Genomic DNA, 18,094 nt, shown 5'->3' with positions numbered 1-18,094 from the left:
TAGCAAGTAACGCGCTAGCTATGCGAAGTATCTCTCGATGTAGACATTCCTGATCAGAATAAAAAGCAAATTTGGAAGAGTGTACGAAACTTAATTAGTTCTGGTGAGCATTATGTTAAACGTCAAGCCAAAATAAAAAAGGAATATTAAATAATATTAGCTTTTCATGAAGTAATTACGACTTGGCTCCTTGGGTATATCATTTGAATCAATGAAGAAGCTTCGGAAATAAATTTGCTTTTGTACATGTAAGATTGGTGTCAATCTTTGTATGAAGCAGTCGTACATAGCTAAGCTACGTGAGCTGTCCGGATATAAGTACAGAGCTCCGTATTACAATTATGAAGCGTTTGATTATTCATCGAAATGGCGCGTGGAATAACACTGCGAAAAAGAACATCGTGGGATATTGCGGCATAAAACATAGCAAACAAGAAAGATATATTTACATTTAGAGGTGAGTTGTCTTGACGTTAAATTGTTGAATTGTTTACGTCTCGCGAAGTATTGATATGAGTACCATGAAAACGTCCGCCTCCGCCTCCATATACCTTTCTGATTAAAAAATATATACGATGTCTATGTATTTTTGAATTCAGTCTTTCAACGTTTCTTTTTTTGAATGTGAAAGATTTTGTTAAAACGAAGATAAAGATAAAATAAGATATCTTATTTAACATGGGGTTACGCTTAGCTAATCAGCTAGTTTACAGGTAATTCACAGCCTTAGTATATTCTAAAAATTAAAACTAAAAATGTGCAATAATTGATCGTGTAAAACTATAAAGACCTATAAACGGAGAGAAATTAACGATTTCTACCTTTTCGCAGTGTTATAGTCTAAAATTCGACCATGGAACTTAGACATAGACATGATTGTAATTAAAATTTTTGATTAGATTTCGAGAAAATCAATCCTGCCGAGATTTATCATTATCAGTAATAAAGCTTCAATAATTTACGTTGCTAAGTAACCATTCCCAAAGAAAGCCATGGTCTTATGCCACCAATGCGCAGTATTTGGATGTAACAGCAGTATGTATTGCATGATGTCAAATCCGTTAAATCGGCGTTGATTAAGATTCGATAAGATGATTTCTTAGCCACTGAACACAGCAGTTTTTCACACGCTTTTCAACCAGTGCTTGTGTCACTGCTCGGTAAGAATTGTTGCCAAAGAAAATTTTCACTGCTCAGACATCCAAGGTAAGACAGTTAACTGTAAAGGATATTACCGAAATATCAATTTACTTATCTGATTAGATTCCGTTGAGTGTGTTCTGTTTTTATGAGCGGCCGGCGAAGATCAGAGACCCGATATGAGAAATGATTAGAATAATTTTGGAACTTCTCACAAAACGCCCGGTGTGATCAATCGACGAAATCGATAGCAGTCGATAGCAATCGATGGAGATCAATAGCAATTGACTCATGGTCATCGAATGGCGATTGATCGACTGGATTTGCGATGATATATCGATTGTCATTGATTGATCACTGCGTCCCGCGAAATGTCTTTTGCGTTTTTTTGAACAAATGCACCCTGGGGTATGAAATGCAAATTTTAACAGCATCATTTGTGAAATTAAATATACTTTAAAATCTCATGAAACCAAACAATATCACATTACGATAAGAGAGATAAGAGAAACCTTTCTATGGCGTTTTTTTTTTCAACAAATACAGATCTGCTAAACCGGTCAGTTACGTTCAACCCAGTTATAGTTTGAGCGAAAAAAGAAATAATTGAAAAAAGAAATAATTGTTTTATCGTCGTCTTATTTTGGCAGATGTGTTTTTTTTTTTTGGCAGATCCTCTTGTTCAATTTCGGAGGTTGTTATGTTTTCTTTTTTTCCATTTAATAAATTCATATATATCATGCAATCATTTCCTATATAATTATATTTTCTTTCATCAATAAATTTCCCTGCATCTTAAAAATACTTCTAGGAAATGCAGCACAAAAAGGGACAAATTTCTCTCTGAATCACTCATTTGAATAATAAACAAAGTTATCTGTTAGCGGTGGCTCTCTTTACCTCGTTATTCATTTGTGGTTTTGTTTTTCCTATGTTTTGAAGAATGTTTAATTTACAGAACCCTCGAGTCCACATATTGCAACCACTGAGGATAAGAAAACTTGAAGAAGCTGACACCACCCCTCCCTCCTTAAACATATTTATTTTGTCGCGAAGTATCATGGGAAAGACAAACGCAAGAGTTTGTTTTTGTCCGCCGTATTGTTTTTTCTTTTTTGTACAGCAAGCATGTTTTGCTTTGAGTGAATTGAACTCGCTGTGTTTTGCTTACTTTTATAGCAGGCTTTTCACGTTCTACTGCTAGCCTGTTCTTCAATGGCAACCGGCAAACCTGTTTACGCGACGGCAAGACCTTGCGATTACATATACTTAACGAACAAAGACTTCCCAGAATTTTTCAGAAGACAATACAGCGACAAAATCATCGCAGTCCCATCTTGAGCCGCCCAGAGACAGCACTCAGTGATATAAGTTCTGTACAAAAAAGGCGTGATTGTACGATCTGTCATCCGCAGCATGATCCCATTTACCATAAGACATCCCCCACTGGCCGCAAACTCCTGCTAAAATCGAGTCGTCATTCTCCATTCTAACAAACGAGCCACAGGCATCAGGTTGGACATCCGTGTTACCGCTGAAGCACCGGGCTACAGCTTCACCAGTGCTGTTAGCGACCGTGGTCACGTGGAACGTACGTCCCTGTTGTTTACTGTAGTGGAATCTCAGTAGAGTGAAAGACGTGTGTTGTGAGCTCATTCATGTCACTCTTCGTTTGGAACGTCTGGTTATTGTGATAGTTGCTGATTCTTCTGTACGACGTCTCTACAGACAACTGTGGTGTGGAGGATGAGCCGCCAAGCACAGCGTTGGAGACAAGAAGCCAGCCTCCTTAAATATGGCAAGTTTCATTGCTCACGTGATCAAGCGAAGCCCCCAAGAAATACTCCAAAATTGTTAAAGAATAAAAAATGTCGCCATAATTTTAAACATGAGGATATAAAAAAATTGTTAGAAATATGCCAAATATTTACAATAACTTTAACAATTTCTTATTGGGTAGTTTTTATGGGCAGTAAGAGCACAGGCAGACACATGACGCCATCACGCGTGGATCTTCACAATTTTGCCAAAGTTTCACGGCGTGTTTAATGCTGTCATTTCCCGATTATAACCGACAAATTGCATCTTAACGGGAGTTTAGTTTAAGATGACATTTTTTTTAGGTTGAGTTCAACTGTAAGGCCGTAAAGAAACATGTCAAATTTTAACGTGGACCAGTGGAATATTTACTTTGCTATATTCTTAGTACTAATCTGATGCGAGTGACTGGACTCGGTAACAACAATAACAAGCTTTTATTAATGATTCAGCGGAATTTCAAGAGTTTCCCAAAGAAATAAAGAGCAGTTAAAGAACTTCTGTTTTTGCGTTTTGGTAATGGCAATGGTCGGGATTTTTAACCATGTTATATTTATTTGCATTATTTGTTTCATTTTTATTTTTTATTGGCCCTCAAAATCTTCGTTAGGTGGGTGATTAATTGAGATGCCGGTAATTTTTTTTAATAGTATATTTATACCCCGTTCACACCAACTTGTTAAACATGTCTAAAAGTGGTTTAACCAACAACGTTAAAAACTAGTTGCTTACACCGTGCACACCCCACAACTTAACCAGGTGAAAACCTGTTTGATTAGAGTATGGTAGCTAGGTGGTATGAAATAGGTCTTCTCAAAATGACTGCAAAGCATAATCGACAAATCGGAAAAACCTAAAGCTGATTTAGTTCAACTCGTTTAGTTGGTGTGAATGGGATAATAATTTGAAGTTAATGAGGTCGTGATTTCCGAATCAGTTTGGTTTTTGTTCTCTCTTTTTCTATTTAGGCCTCTCTCATGACTCAATTAATCGTAAATGAAAGGACGGACGCATAAAAAGCTAGCGTCTATTTGTTAAGTACAGTAGAAAACTGAGAGCTTTGTGCACTGTTCCTAGGCATTTAGAAATTTATATCAACTATTTCCCTTCATATCATTATTGTCGAGGAAAAGGTTGTTGTTATTCATCGTGGTAGATGCAATAATAAATTGTATTATCATTTGTCTCACGATGTAGTCACTTGAGATGTAGATCGCGACGTTTCGACTGCTTACTGCTAGTCTTCTTCAGGCGATAAGGTCGACTGATTGCACGGTATCATTTATATCACAAAGGTCGGCTGTAATTGGTGCATTTCGATCCTCCTATTGTTTCATTGTTCCGGCGAGTAGCTGTTCCCTCAGTGGTCCGCTGTTGTACCGTTCTCCTGTTGTTGTGTTTCTTGATCGTGGGTATCCATGCTTCAGGAATTTCAATTCCACTATCCCTGTTGATGTTATTAGGGTGAAGTCTTATATGAATAGCTTCCTTGACCCTTCCTTTGTAACCGCGGATCACGTCTGCTAAACTAAGGTACATTCCTGTAGGATATGCAAATGTATGGCAGATTTCAACTGACCTGAACAGAGCCGTAGTATGCAGATCCTTTCTTCCATTTAAAATCTCCTGGCTTCATCTGTCAGGTTTTGTTGTTGAGCTCACAAATGCATCGTTGTACGTTGTTGCCATCTGGATGAACATTAACCGACTTGCAACTTTTATTTTCGATGCATTTAAGCTGACATTCAAACTCGTCAACAACAGTAACCGTGTTCATGGCATGAACAAGTAAGGCGTGGTCTAAAAGGGAAAAGAAATTATAACATTTGTCCGTCAGTGAAAAGTGCAGCGTATCAAATCGACGCAAAGAAGAAAATGTTCGTATGCAAGTGTTTACCTACTAACTTGAGACTCAAAGACACTGCCACAAAAGTCTGTGTTTGCCGCCACAAACAAATATCGCAGGAAAATATTGAGAACCATAATGACCAGCTGAGTCAGGTACGAACCCGCCATCACTGACATCCGCTTCTTGTAAGGAGTGGCGCTTTTTTCTTCAAAATTTACTGCAACGAAAAGTTTGTCAAGTGTTCTTATTTATGATTTATAAGAAAAGCACGCCTTCTGGAGCCTGTTAGTGATTTTCCAATTTTTTCATTCTACTTCAAAACAAATTTTACCATGGAAATTAGTCAAAGCAATGATCTAATTGCATAGTTGTAATGGGTATAGCTACAGCAAGTGACTGAAGGCTGTTCTAATTTGTAAAAAAAAATCTATTGGTTGTCATGGGTATGCCCCAGGCGGTGTTGGACACGACTCGCAAAGCATGCCGGGAGAAATTTTCCCTGAAGCTCATTTTCATCTGATCGCTGAACTGCAAACATCTCCGCGCGCTGATGGTGATGTCGAAATATAACTTATAGGAGGTTCGCTCGCATCCGATGCTGAAAGAAATCTGGAATGATATCCACATGAAATGTTCCGCACGCCAAGTAATAGCTGTAGATGACTTCTGGTCGATTTACAAAACCACCATTTTCAGTGCTAAACAGATGATTTTAGGAATCGAAGCTTCGCGGTTCGTCGAATCTTCACGGTTGAAAGATAAATTATGTCCGTTTCTGGTCTCTTCGAATTCGATCTTAACTTGCCGGAATTGAACCTACCTTCGGCACTATCCTTCTTAAATATCTCGCCTTGTGTGTGAAGTGTATCAGTGTATCGCTGGCCAACAACATGGTTGTTGACAGATATTATGTTTTCGTTCGACGATAAGAGAGCTGAGAAGTAAAACCTACGAAGAAAAGGGTTGAATAATTCGAAATCAAAGCAATGTTTTGTCCTTGAAAACTTGTGTAAAGTTTGATTAATCGAGTTTCACCCGCTGTAATTCCTGATTAACCAAAAGGAATCATAAATAACTTGCTAATGAGCTATGGCTCTTTCAAAATAACAAAAATGATTTTCAATAAATGGAATTAAAAAACTAGAAGCTTAATGGGAGAAGTAGGGTATGTTTTGCTTTAATGTAAGTGGTAAAAAATAATTGTATTCGTCCCCTGTACCAGAACACACTTCCAGCAAATTCTTGTTCAACTTACAAATCCAAGATTAAATATGTACTGTGTGGATTTATTTTGTAGACAATGGGATAACACAATTTTGGTCTTGTTCAACTAGTTCCTTGAATGTGTTTAAAGTAAAAGGTCTCCAAATGACTTTGCCTCAGACATTGCCACTGTCAATATCCATGTTCAAACTGATGAGAGTTTGAGATTTCTCTTCACCTAGTGCTTAGGTGTTGGATGTAACTTGTATCTGCTCCAAGTGTCCATTCCTGGGTTCTCAGTACATGTGAGGCCATGTCAAAGGGAAATCCAGCTCAATGGAAAGAAAGCTTGGTTGAGTTACATGAAATGAATGCTTTAGACAAATAATATACCTCATGCTATTTAAAGTGGTTGCAGCTAAGATTGCAGATGGGAGATGTGAAAAAAAAAAACTGACTTACATTTACTTGCAAATAATAATTCAATTCCAAAGTATGCTTTTTAAACTGAATATTTGCAAGGTACAGACAAGCACAACAAAAAACCAGCAAAATAGCGCGAAAACCATATTCTGGAAACAGCAGCCAACATTAAGTTCACTTACAAATTAGTAAACTGGAAGACTGTGAATGATAGGCACAGTCAATTAGCAATGACTGAATTGCTCATGGTCCTGTGCCTTCATTGCATGTCCTCATATCACAACTCTGCTGAAGTTTAAGGTTCAATGTAACTTGTGTAAACTAAAGGGAGCTTCTTACCCAGAACAGTGCTACGCAGGTTATTTGAAATATCTATCAGTTCAAAATTTATTATTTACTGCAAGTCCTGTGGTCAACAACACAGTGATCATGTACCGATATTAACATCTCCTACATTGGCTGTTAAATATTTTGCCAAAAACAGTCTCCACAGCACTTCCTCCTGTTGACTCGTAATGACTGTGACCAACTGAATTCAGAATAATCTAGCATGTAGCTGTATCCTAGATCATCTATAGTGAGATGTTTTGACTGAGATAACTAAATTGTAACAAAATTTTAAAATACAAGCAGATGCACTGTATTGAACACTTGCAGTAGCTCTTAAAACTTGGGATTGCCATGCAGCTTTCTAAGTAGTCACTTGCTTTATGTTATTATGTATTCTGTTTTGGTCTATTCCATTCTAAATTTGATATCCTAAACAGCAGCAGGCTGTAGCTTTCCTTGTTAGATCACTTCAGTGTAAGTGGATAAATTTAGTTCTTGGGAAATATAGCAAAGTTAATTCCAAGCCCATAGTCTTTAAAAATACCAGCGGGTAATTCAGCATGTGCTTCAAACACATTGGCTCGTTCTTCTCCAGGTGGGTTGACAATTATGCGTAACTATACACATGAAACACTTGTTATTAATTTTATTGATGTATAGTCTCCCACTACTACCAACATTCAAAGGAAAACAAGCGTAAAGTAGTGGGAGATCAAAAATAATCAGCCATAGATGACTGAACAATAACATCCGATCCAAGAGTAGAAAATTTCTGTAAGAGATTACAATTCAAGACAGGTAGTGATCATGATAGTGAAAATTCACTGTAAATGAGATGATATCTTTAATGGACTAGCATCCAAAGCAGGATCCAAAACTCTTGAACATCGGCCAAACAAACGGATGACATACGCACTACAAAAACAAACAAACAAACAAACAAACAAACAAGAACATAACAAGAAAACATTAAGATGTAAAAGGAACAAGCCGAGCGACACAATCACTCCCGCGAAATACCGCGAACATATGACAAATCAAGGAAAATGCCCCAACTTCAAGTCCGATTTTGACCGTTAAAACGGCGGGGCCCGCCTGGGCCCACCGGACTTTTCTTAAAGTTCAACTCTCGAACTAAAGTTTCACACAAAAAAAATTCACAATACTGATCCCTGTTATCCTTTCAAACGACCAAAAGAATATCCATGTCAAGCGCGTGTGGTAAACAAACGTTTTCAACACAGCATGATTTCCATTGACTAGTTCTGATGCAAAAATTGCTTACCTGCACTTGAGGCTTGGCATATAACTGGTCTAGATATTACACTAGCAGCTCCTAGAAAAGGTTCGTTTGATTCTCATGATGAGTGCAGAAATCGGTCGAGAAACGACAACCTACTCTCCATTCGCAACGAAAAATGTGTCCGCCATTGCTCCGGCTGAGACGACATATGATTGGTCGAATACTGTCACGTGAACCGTGTCCAACACCGCCTGGGTATGCCCACACCAAGTTATTTTACGGAAGGTTATTATTATTTGTGAAAACAAAGACCTAATTGCATAGTTGTAATGGGTATACATGCACACCCCACGAGAAGACGGTTAATCAGCTGATTTCTAGTTAGCTTTTGGGGGGAATATTCTTATATTTCTAGGAAATTTTCTTCAATATTCTAAGAAAAGGACTTAATTTTAACACTTGGTGTGCCGGAAACATGGCTAGGGCCTACCCGTGAAAAAGCCTTTAACGATCGGTATCACTTATATTTCACTGGACTGCTATTAACTTTATGTCGCTAATAAGTAGAATTCATTTGGTTCATCGCCAGGAAAATCTGCATCATTATCCACTTTTAATCGTGTTCCCTCCAAAATAGCATCGTAATTCATTCTTTATTAAATTTGTGTTATTCATCTAGAGTTAAGTGTTTATTCGTTTTAAAAATACTATTATAAATTCTTGGTTCCTACTTTTATTTCCTGTCTTTAAGAGTATCATGCTATGAATTACTCTTAGCTAGTAAAGTTGGCATTCACGTTAAAGCAGGCTCTTGGATTTCTCTCATTATCCAACATCAGTAATAGATTCCGTAACGAGAACGGCCTGTCAGTCGGTAAAGACATGACACGAGCAGACTAGGATGGAATTAGATAACGTAGAGGATCCACCTTTTTGCAAGATAAATATATTACAAGTAATGGGAATCACAAGGTACATCAGTTCTTAGAGTTATATTCATTAACTGGTGAAAGATCCTAAAGATCCTAAAGATCCTAAAGAATGAAGAAAACTATAAAGTTGATGCCATGCAAGAACGTATTCGATGGACATTTTTCCAGAGTGAATGGCCAAGACACAATTTGTTTTCACTCATAATCAGATGCTCCAGACTCCCCAGCAGCCATCGCCAGAATCGCCTAGCTCGCGTTTTCTACCTTCCAGAACCTTGACGACATTGACTTTTACCTCAGGCATTTATGTACAGCAAATTAATCCAGATCACATACAACTATTTTCCTTCCTCAACTCCTGCTACTGCCATGAATTTTTTAAAAATTTTGGGCTAAGCAGTGATTCAAAATTGGAGTTAGACCTGGCAAAAATCAACAGCGCCAAAGAACTCGAGTTTAATCTCTTCAACCTCGTAAGAAAATAAGCTCCAACCGTACATCGATCAGTTTGGATCGCACTGAATTGGAATTCAACCGCCAACGATGTCTCTGGCTGTGACTCGTACCTCATACCTTGTCCTCAATTCATCAGCCTTAACCAGTTTATAACACGGTATATGGCTCGCGACTAGTGTTCACGGACCATACCAGAAAAAGGTGTAATTGTTGCTTTGTTAGTGTAGACATAATGAATTGTGAGTCAGTATTTTTTTTGATGATCCGGGTCTCATTTGCGGAAAAAGAAGAACGGCAGAGCTTCGAATTCCACGCGAATTATTTGAGATTTTAACTTTTGAACTTTTTGTTTGATAACTTAAAAAGAATATTCACTTTTTCGTATCCAACTGAAACACAAAGGTAGCTTAAACAAAATTCTTCTTGAAATTTACTCCTGTTGATAAGCGAAATAACCACAAGGGCTTACTATAGCTTGGGGAAGCCTCCTTCGGAACTTGTTTTTCCTACTCGTTGTGATAAGAAAAACGTATAATGATAACAAAATAACCATGGCCATCACAAAAAGACAATCACGCACTCTAAACTTCGGAAGTTCGTGATCGTCATGTCATGCGGCTAAAATAATGGTCGCCTTTTCTCTAGGAGGCTCTAGGAGTACTCACCATTCTTCGCAAGGGGCCGGTTTGGATAACCGTTGATTTATGACAAGGGGTTTTCGAAAATTAGCAGACCAGGCGAACTGGATGGCGTTTACCATTTATATGATTCGGTTTCTCGTATTGTTTTCCGTCGACGAAAGACTGGAAACTGAGGAACTCGGCAAATGGTAGGGAAGTTTCCGCCGTTTCGTTCCGAGCGAAAAACTGTAGAGGAGTACTTTTGGAGTCTACCTTCGAAAGCATTTACCAGAAAATTGTTGTTCCATTTGACTTTTAACCAAAATTTCCGGATTTTTTTCATTTTTGTCAAAATGACAAGCACCCTGGTTAAATATGGATCAACCCCTTCCCCAATCCCGCGGCGTGAATTTAGAGCGGTGCAAGTGAGACAAGTAATCTCCGGCACACATCGTGTCACCCTTGTCATTCTAGAGCTCACGTTCTCAGCAGCGGCCGCGGCGTTGCAACGGTCACAATGAGGATTAGAATTCAGAATCATGTCCAAACAAGCTTAATATTTTAGAGGCTATTTTGAAACTCAGATCAAACAGAGGAAAGGAATATATGATTGCTTTATAGCGGGAATTGAAATCAACAAAATCCGAACATAAATTATTTTTATGCCGACACAATATTCGCTCAATGAGGTAAAGTGATGAAATAATATACACAAGGCTAAAAACAACAACAGTAATAACAACAAAAAAAATAATTTTGCCTTTGCAACTTAATTTTTTCGTTATAATTAAGGGTTGTCGTTTTCTTCACGGTTTTTTTAATTAGCTAGAATGGAGAATCCATTCAAAGCAATAAAGCACGCAGGTGAGACATTTCAAGTATTTACTGATCGCCTTGCGAACATTCGTGAACATTATGAAATTTACCAAGATGATATTTTGGATATCGGGTGCAAAGCTAATAATTCCTTCGCAATTAAGGAATTTTAGCAACTGCGAGGATGTCAGCTTTACAGTATTAATTTACAGTATTTTACAGTATGAATTTGGTTTGCTAATAAAACTGATGGGGTTCCATATTATCTTTTTCACAAAGAAAAGTGAAAACACTTAAGCATTTTTAATCAACAATCTGGCAACTGCGTTTTAGCATTGGCAAAATCATTCGAAACGAACTTTCAGCTTCTTTGATTCTCTCTTCATATTTACAATAGATCCTTAGCCATCACAGTCTGCCTGATTAAGATACTCGTAAGCCATACTGAGCCGGTTGGTTTGATAGAAACTCACAATAACTCACAGCTTTAAGACAAATAAAACAGAGCTTGAACTAAATGAATTCTGGACAAATGTGTAAATTATTAATTATGAATGAACGTGATTTGCTAGGGTCATTGCAATCATTGTAAGATTGGATAGCAGTCACCTTGCTTGCAAATGTGATTGCAAACTATCGGCCTTCAGAGCAACACAACCTCGATGGCCGGTTTGTGCAGTGCTCAGTTTAGCTATGTCGGTCTAAACATATTTCTGGTAGTCTTCTTTGTTTTGGCAAACCAAGACTTTTGCGGGAACGTGTTTGAAACCCAAATTGGTAAGTAAACTCGACTCAGTTGAATGAGTCTCTCTTCTATCCGTCGTTTGTCTTTCATATGTGATCTCTAGGGATGGCTGTCGAGTTTCTCCTTAGCCGATTGTAGCTTCGTCGGGCAGTCGTGCATTCATTTTTTTAAATTCAATATATACTGTTTTGGTTAACTGTAGTTTTATTTTAGTTATGAGTACAACTAAAGTTGTTGTTGTTTGTACGTCGACAGAATTGGCTTTCTTTGTTTCTCCTTTTAGACCATGCCTTAGCTCGTCACATCACGAACACGGTTGTTGTTGTTGACGAGTTTCAGTGTCAACTAAACTGCTTCCAAAATAACGGTTGCAAATCCTTTAATGTTTATCCCGATGGCAACAACGCACAAAGACAAGTTTGTGAGCTCAACAACAAAACCCGACAGATGAAGCCAGGAGATTTTAAATGGAAGAAAGGATCTACATACTATGGCTCCGTTCAGGTAACTCAAAACGTGTACGTAAGGCTGGTTATCCGGCTTAGCCACCATTTCCCGGCTGTTGAAGGCTTTCAGTAGAGGTTACTTCAAGCAAAATAACAATATTAGCATGTTTGACTGTATGGAAAGTGATCAAAAGTTAATGTCTCCTCACATTTTTATACAGTCAGGTTTACTAAACCTTAAAAGAAAACCCATTTACCGAACTGTTTTCTTTGATTTCTTGACCCAAACCAGGTCTCCTTCATCGATGTTTCCCGCGAGCAGAATGAGCAAAATAAGAGTGGACAGTGTCATCCGGGATACAAAGGAAAACGATGTGAAACAGGTGAGTTCTTCGGTTACAAAATTCATAAAGTTTAGTACCATATTCGCAAATGATCATCATTTAGAATAATAAATGGGATATATGGGCTATTCGCCAAGCGTGAGGTCAAGACCGGGGGTTAAGATGGTTGGATATTGGCCAAGTTCTTTTTGTTTTGCGTATTTTTAGACCGAGACGGAGTCCAAGTCTATATATATATAAAAAAAGAATATCAAGCCAATATCCAGCGATCTTGACCGAACAAGGTTTCAATAAAATATTTATTATATGGGATACTGTAGACCATACAAGGATCTTCCCTTACGGGACGCAGGGCGTAATCCCGAACGGGAAAGATAGCGCCATATTGGCCGCTCGGGTAGCCAATTACAGCGCAGGACTTCGTTCATCTTGCTCGTTCTTGGAACTAGGCATTATTTGCGAGGTAAAATATGGGATCTATTTCAAATTAATTTTTGAGACACTTCATATTTTTATGATACTAGTCAAAATAGACTCAACCTTGTTAGTGCACTCCTTTTCAGAGATTCAGAAAGTCAACCAAGAAGTTTATCTCCTTATCCACTATGCCTTGCACATTGCTGACGAGTCTTAGCTGTCCACTATTAGGCTCGTAGATACCTTAGTCTGGAGAGTTGTAAATGTACAGTGTGCCTGTCTTGTGCTGCGCCTATTTTCCCTAGCATAATTATTACATCCCTCAGCTATAACTGTCATTTCGGTAAGGATTATAAGAGAAACTTGCTCTCTTTATTTCCATACTTTCTTATGTAGCGATAACAGGTTTGATTTCCACTCAACCTGCTCATTCCTGTAAGGACATCCGGGACTCAGGAGACTCCAAAGGAGACGGCGAGTACTGGATCGACCCTGAGAAGAGTGGAAACCCTTTAAAGGTCTTCTGTGACATGACAACTGACGGAGGTAAGTCAAGGATAATGATATCAAGAGAAATTAGTAATAAAACTTTTTAAAAGCCAAGGAACAGCGCACAAAGGTCCCAGTTTCCAGCAGCACTTAACAAATTAACCGCAGCTTTTCATTTGTCTGTCCTTTCATTGGTGATAAATTGCGTCATAACTTTGTCAAAGTAGTTGTGGGCTCACCAAGCGTAGCCAAGCGACAAAACAAGAGAAAAACCGGGATATGAAAGCGAACTGAAAATGTTGGGTAAAAATGCGAGAGAACTTGGATTTCGTTTATTCAAAATGATTCCCAAACTCGCGAAGTCGATAGACTAAAAACTCATGGCTGAGGTGCAGAAAGGGAACTTTCATTAGCTGCCTTTAGGTCTTTTATTAAAAGCATCTCATAAACTAAGCAGTCAAATTTGGTCTGGCACTTTCGTTGGATCTTAAGCGAATGATACACGGTTCAACATCGTTCAACTTTTGTTGATCAACGAATGTTGAACATCGTTAAGACTTGTTAAAACGTTGTTGCAACTTGTTCAATACTCATCCAACTTTTGTTGAGCAACAACTACACATTTTGGCGCGAAGTTGCAATGGCGGACGATCAAATGTTACTGTAGCTTTGTGCTTCGAGCGTTGTCGCCGTTGTTATGAAGCGTTGACAAAAAAGACGAAAAAACCGCAAAATTTGGACGGGTGAATGGTTAAGAAATAGAACCATATGCGAAGCATGTTGCACCCTGCTGGCAGAACTAAGAAACTTGGACATTTCAAGCTACAGAAATTTCTTACACCGTACAGGCACGGAAAAGTCTCGTACAGATTGATCAGTTGACTGGTGTTATCAAAAACTCTATTCGAGCTCAGTTGATTCCAACTCATCGGCCGCCATGTTGATATTTCGACGAAGCCGCGTGACACCAAACTCGAAAGCAATTGGTTGAAACCTTTTAACAAGCGGCCACTTGTTGAACGGAATAGAGCCAAGCTCTATTTTCGTTCAACGACTTTCAAAATGTTGAAGGGTATATTTCAACGTTCAACATCACATGATACACTGTTTAATATTTGTTGAACATCAGCTGCAACATTTGTTGCTCAACAAATGTTGAACCGTGTATCATTCGCTTTAAATCTAAGATGTAAGTCACTTCGGTCCGTCCCATGTTGTTCTCTAACGCGATTCCCGATCGCAGACCCCTTATTTCTTTAACAAACCTTCATTCAATTTCATTTGGAAATTCTTGAAAACCCGCTGAATTATTACGGAGTTGCGTCCATTCGCAAGAGATCAGCACTCAGCCTAGTACAGCAAGATAAATATTCCATTCATTGAGTTCTACGGCATGTTCCTCCTCGGCCAGCTACCGTCGGTTGAATCTAATCTGAGGAAAAAGTCATCTTGTACGATTTGATGCTTTTCTCTTTAAAGAACTCGCGTTTAGATGCAATTTGTCACAACACGAAACAAGCTGTAAAATTTGGCAAAATTTTCAAGATCCCCCGCATGAATGCGTCATATATGTGTCTGTGGTCTTATTGACTTACAAAAATTAGCTGGTAATGAACGTGCAAGAAATTTGATTTCTAACAATTTTCCTGTGTCGAAACATTTAAGGTTGAAACGACACGTGAAATATTGCATACCCTTGTCTGTTTTTTTCGCGATAAAACGATATTTATGGTCTCCAGTTGCTTTGTTTGGTCACGTGATCACTCACCTTTGTCTCGTTTCAGGAGGCTGGCTTCTTGTCTCCTACTTCGTGATTGACAGCTCATCCTCCCAGCTGCAGTTGTCAATAGAGACGTCATACAGAGGAATTAGCAAATATCACAATAACCAGACGTTTCTGACAAAGAGTGCCATGAATGAGCTCAGAACACACCTGTCTTTCAATCAACTGAGATTCCACTGCAGTAAACAACAGGGACGTACGTTCCATGTGACAACGGTGGCTAACAGCACTGGTGAAGCTGTAGTCCAGTACTTCAGCGGTCAGACGGATATCCAGCCCGATGCCTGTTACTCGTTTGTTAGAATGCGAAATGACAACTCGAGATTAGCAGGAGTTTGCGGTCAGTGGGGATTTAATGGTACGAACTATAACGTTGGCAAATGGGGGCATGCTCGAGATCAAGATAGATTGTACTATTACCCTGCTTTTCAAGTATTTGCTTATCACTGGGTGCTGATTCCACATGAACCAAGATGGGATTGCGATGACGGGGTTGCTGGAGTGTCTCCTGGTGATTTCTGGAAAGTCTTTGTTCGTTAAGACCTTGGTACACCGATAACTGGACAAAAGTGTTTATCTAATCTTTAATACGGACCAAAAATAGTTATAAAATAGTAATAAAATAGTAAGATAAGGCTTCTGGGTGAATGATTTGAGAGTAGGTCGTTTTAGATAGTAATTAACTTCTATAGAAGTGCGATAAACTTAACACGGGAAATCGAAAATAAAAATCCGATCGAAAATTATATCATGGATGTGTAGCTTAACAATAAAATGACATCAAATGAAATGATATAAAATAAAATGATGTTTCTTTCCTTTTTGTCGATACATTTGGACCTATAATAACCATGCATGTAATGTAAGTTGTTAAGGTGACTGGCAACAAGTGAACATTCAGTCGAAAGGTGAAGCCAGGCGACCACCCACTGAAACCTCATTTTGGGTTTACATGTAAAACTACCTGTAATTTTTTTTAGCGTCATGAATTTTAATACGCAATAAACAATACAAAAATTAAAATAATAAAGAGCATCACATTGTTTTATTGTAGTTTCATTCGCAAGTGTTGGAACCTCAGAAACAAGGTTCCAACACTTGCGAATACTTCCAACACTTCACCCCATGCAAGACGCAGTGCCTTAAAATTATTCCAGACTGGTGGGGACCCGTGAAAAGCCTAAAGGTTTTCATGTTTAGATATAATGGCGATTTTCTTTTCCCTTTAGAACTGACTGCATGCGATAATGAATCATTACATTCCATGCCGCCTGGCATCATCCACGGAGAGGGGGGTGGGAGCACTCCCTTATATGAGCTATATGGGTATGTGCGGCCCCAAAGGATATGGTTCATTTCAGCCGTTATGGTCAAACAGAGTATCAATTATGGCCATTTTGGTAATAAATAGGGTATGATGTTTGCACTCTAGTCTTGAAATGGGTATGCAGTTTTATAAGAAATTACTTTTTTCATCATTACCGATAAGGCCATCAACTAAAGCCCTTCACGATGCTGTTAACATCGCTCCGAACTAGGGAACTAATTGTAAGGCAGGTCTAAACCAGGGTGTTGATTCAAGAGTCAGGTCCTAAATAGAGTATCGAACTTTTGGTCAGGTCATAAATACAGTAGGGAAAATCGCAGATTTTGGTCATATATAGGGTAAGTGTTTTAGGAAGCGGGCTGCACACCCCACCCAATTTTTCTGGGAGTATCCCCCCCCCCGTCCCGGGGCTTCATCGTCGAAGATTAATTTGATTAATGAAACTTCAAGTAAATATGTTTCATGCTCTAGGGATTGCTTGTCTGAAAGAAGATTAAACTTAGCACCCGGAATATAACCCCTCCCGCTCAAGAGTCAAGAGTCAAGAACGAGAAGATGCTGCGGGGCACGAGCCGCAGAAGAGTATTCTATAGCTTTTCCGAGTTTACCGAAACTGTACTTTTACAATCTTGAGAGCAAGGCCTTGAAAACAGTTCTCGCGGCCCCTTGGGAATATATATTTAAATTTTTCAATCAATTAATCTTTATTAAAACACGATACCAAAATGGTCTTCCTAGTAGTCGGGTAAAAAATTACAAAGAATAAATTAACTCAGTATGCTAACAGGATTACATTAATAACAATAACTAACGAACTACTGCACTAGCGTGCAATAAAAACTTATTCAGCTCGTAGAACTAATGATCCACATGCCTGGTCTACCTATAAAAACCTTAAACACCAAGTCAGGAAGTCAATCAGAGCAGCGGAGAGTGAATTCATCAAAGATCAGATTCAAAACAACCCACGGAACACAAATTGTATTTGGAAGGCAATCCGGCTCTGCATCCCTAAAAGATCAGTCTCCCCTAAAGTTTACAGCAAAGAGGACAAGATCGTGGCGGATACTTTCAATAATTTTTTTGCGTCTGTTGGAAAATCAACCAATTCCAAAATAAAATCTTTGGCTGAAGAAAACAACTTCGACTTGAATAACAGCATCTTTACTCCTAGAATTTTTCCGACATCTGAGCAATTTACATTTCATTCTGTTGAATGTAAACAAGTCGAGGACATTATAAATGCAATGCCTTCTAATAAGGCTCCTGGGATTGATAAAGTGCCAACTCGAGTCATTAAAGACTGCCTGCTGATTATACTCCCTTTTGTTACATTAATCATCAATGCTTCTCCTTCATCTTCAACATTCCCAGGGATCTGGAAAACAGCCGAAATCACACCTATTCCCAAACAAGGTAATCACGAACTTCCTAACAATAATAGACCAATTTCGCTACTACCTGTGTTGTCAAAGGTCTGTGAAAGAGTCGCTTATAATCAGTTTGTCACCTATTTGACAACAAAGAAGAGGCTGACGACAAAACAAAATGGAAGCAAAAAATGGCACTCTACTGAAACATCATTACTTCACACGACTGATGCATTTCTTAAAGGAATAGATAAAAAGAAATTAACTGCCTGTGTTCTCCTAGATATGAGCAAAGCGTTTGATAGTGTCGACCACCAAATACTGTTACGAAAACTACAAGACG

The 18,094-nt window shown here is 38.5% G+C and overlaps 1 protein-coding gene and 1 pseudogene across 1 annotated transcript; one reads left to right on the top strand and one right to left on the bottom strand.

The window, feature by feature from the left end:
* Positions 1-2,409: 2,409 nt before the first annotated feature.
* On the bottom strand, positions 2,410-6,325 carry LOC145490598 (uncharacterized; annotated as a pseudogene).
* Positions 6,326-11,492: 5,167 nt separating this feature from the next.
* LOC145489512 (uncharacterized) lies at positions 11,493-15,827 on the top strand. Its single transcript, XM_081468495.1, has 5 exons — positions 11,493-11,607; positions 11,859-12,079; positions 12,314-12,404; positions 13,179-13,328; positions 15,056-15,827. The coding sequence occupies exons 1-5, from the start codon at positions 11,493-11,495 to the stop codon at positions 15,592-15,594; spliced, it is 1,116 nt and encodes a 371-aa protein (XP_081324621.1). The 3' UTR covers positions 15,595-15,827.
* The last annotated feature ends 2,267 nt before the right edge of the window (positions 15,828-18,094 follow it).

This window comes from Orbicella franksi, chromosome 6 (assembly GCF_964199315.1).
Source record: "Orbicella franksi chromosome 6, jaOrbFran1.1, whole genome shotgun sequence".
In the NCBI taxonomy this organism is placed as follows: Eukaryota; Metazoa; Cnidaria; class Anthozoa; order Scleractinia; family Merulinidae; genus Orbicella; species Orbicella franksi.
This window is presented reverse-complemented; position numbering and strand designations above follow the sequence as displayed.

Bases quoted from the DNA above. Each gene is read 5' to 3' on its own strand.
- LOC145489512 (XM_081468495.1), top strand. From the start codon at position 11,493: ATGGCCGGTTTGTGCAGTGCTCAGTTTAGCTATGTCGGTCTAAACATA. The intron at 11,608-11,858 runs GTAAGTAAACTC...TTCTCCTTTTAG, and splicing joins CGTGTTTGAAACCCAAATTG to ACCATGCCTTAGCTCGTCAC. The intron at 12,080-12,313 runs GTAACTCAAAAC...GACCCAAACCAG, and splicing joins CATACTATGGCTCCGTTCAG to GTCTCCTTCATCGATGTTTC.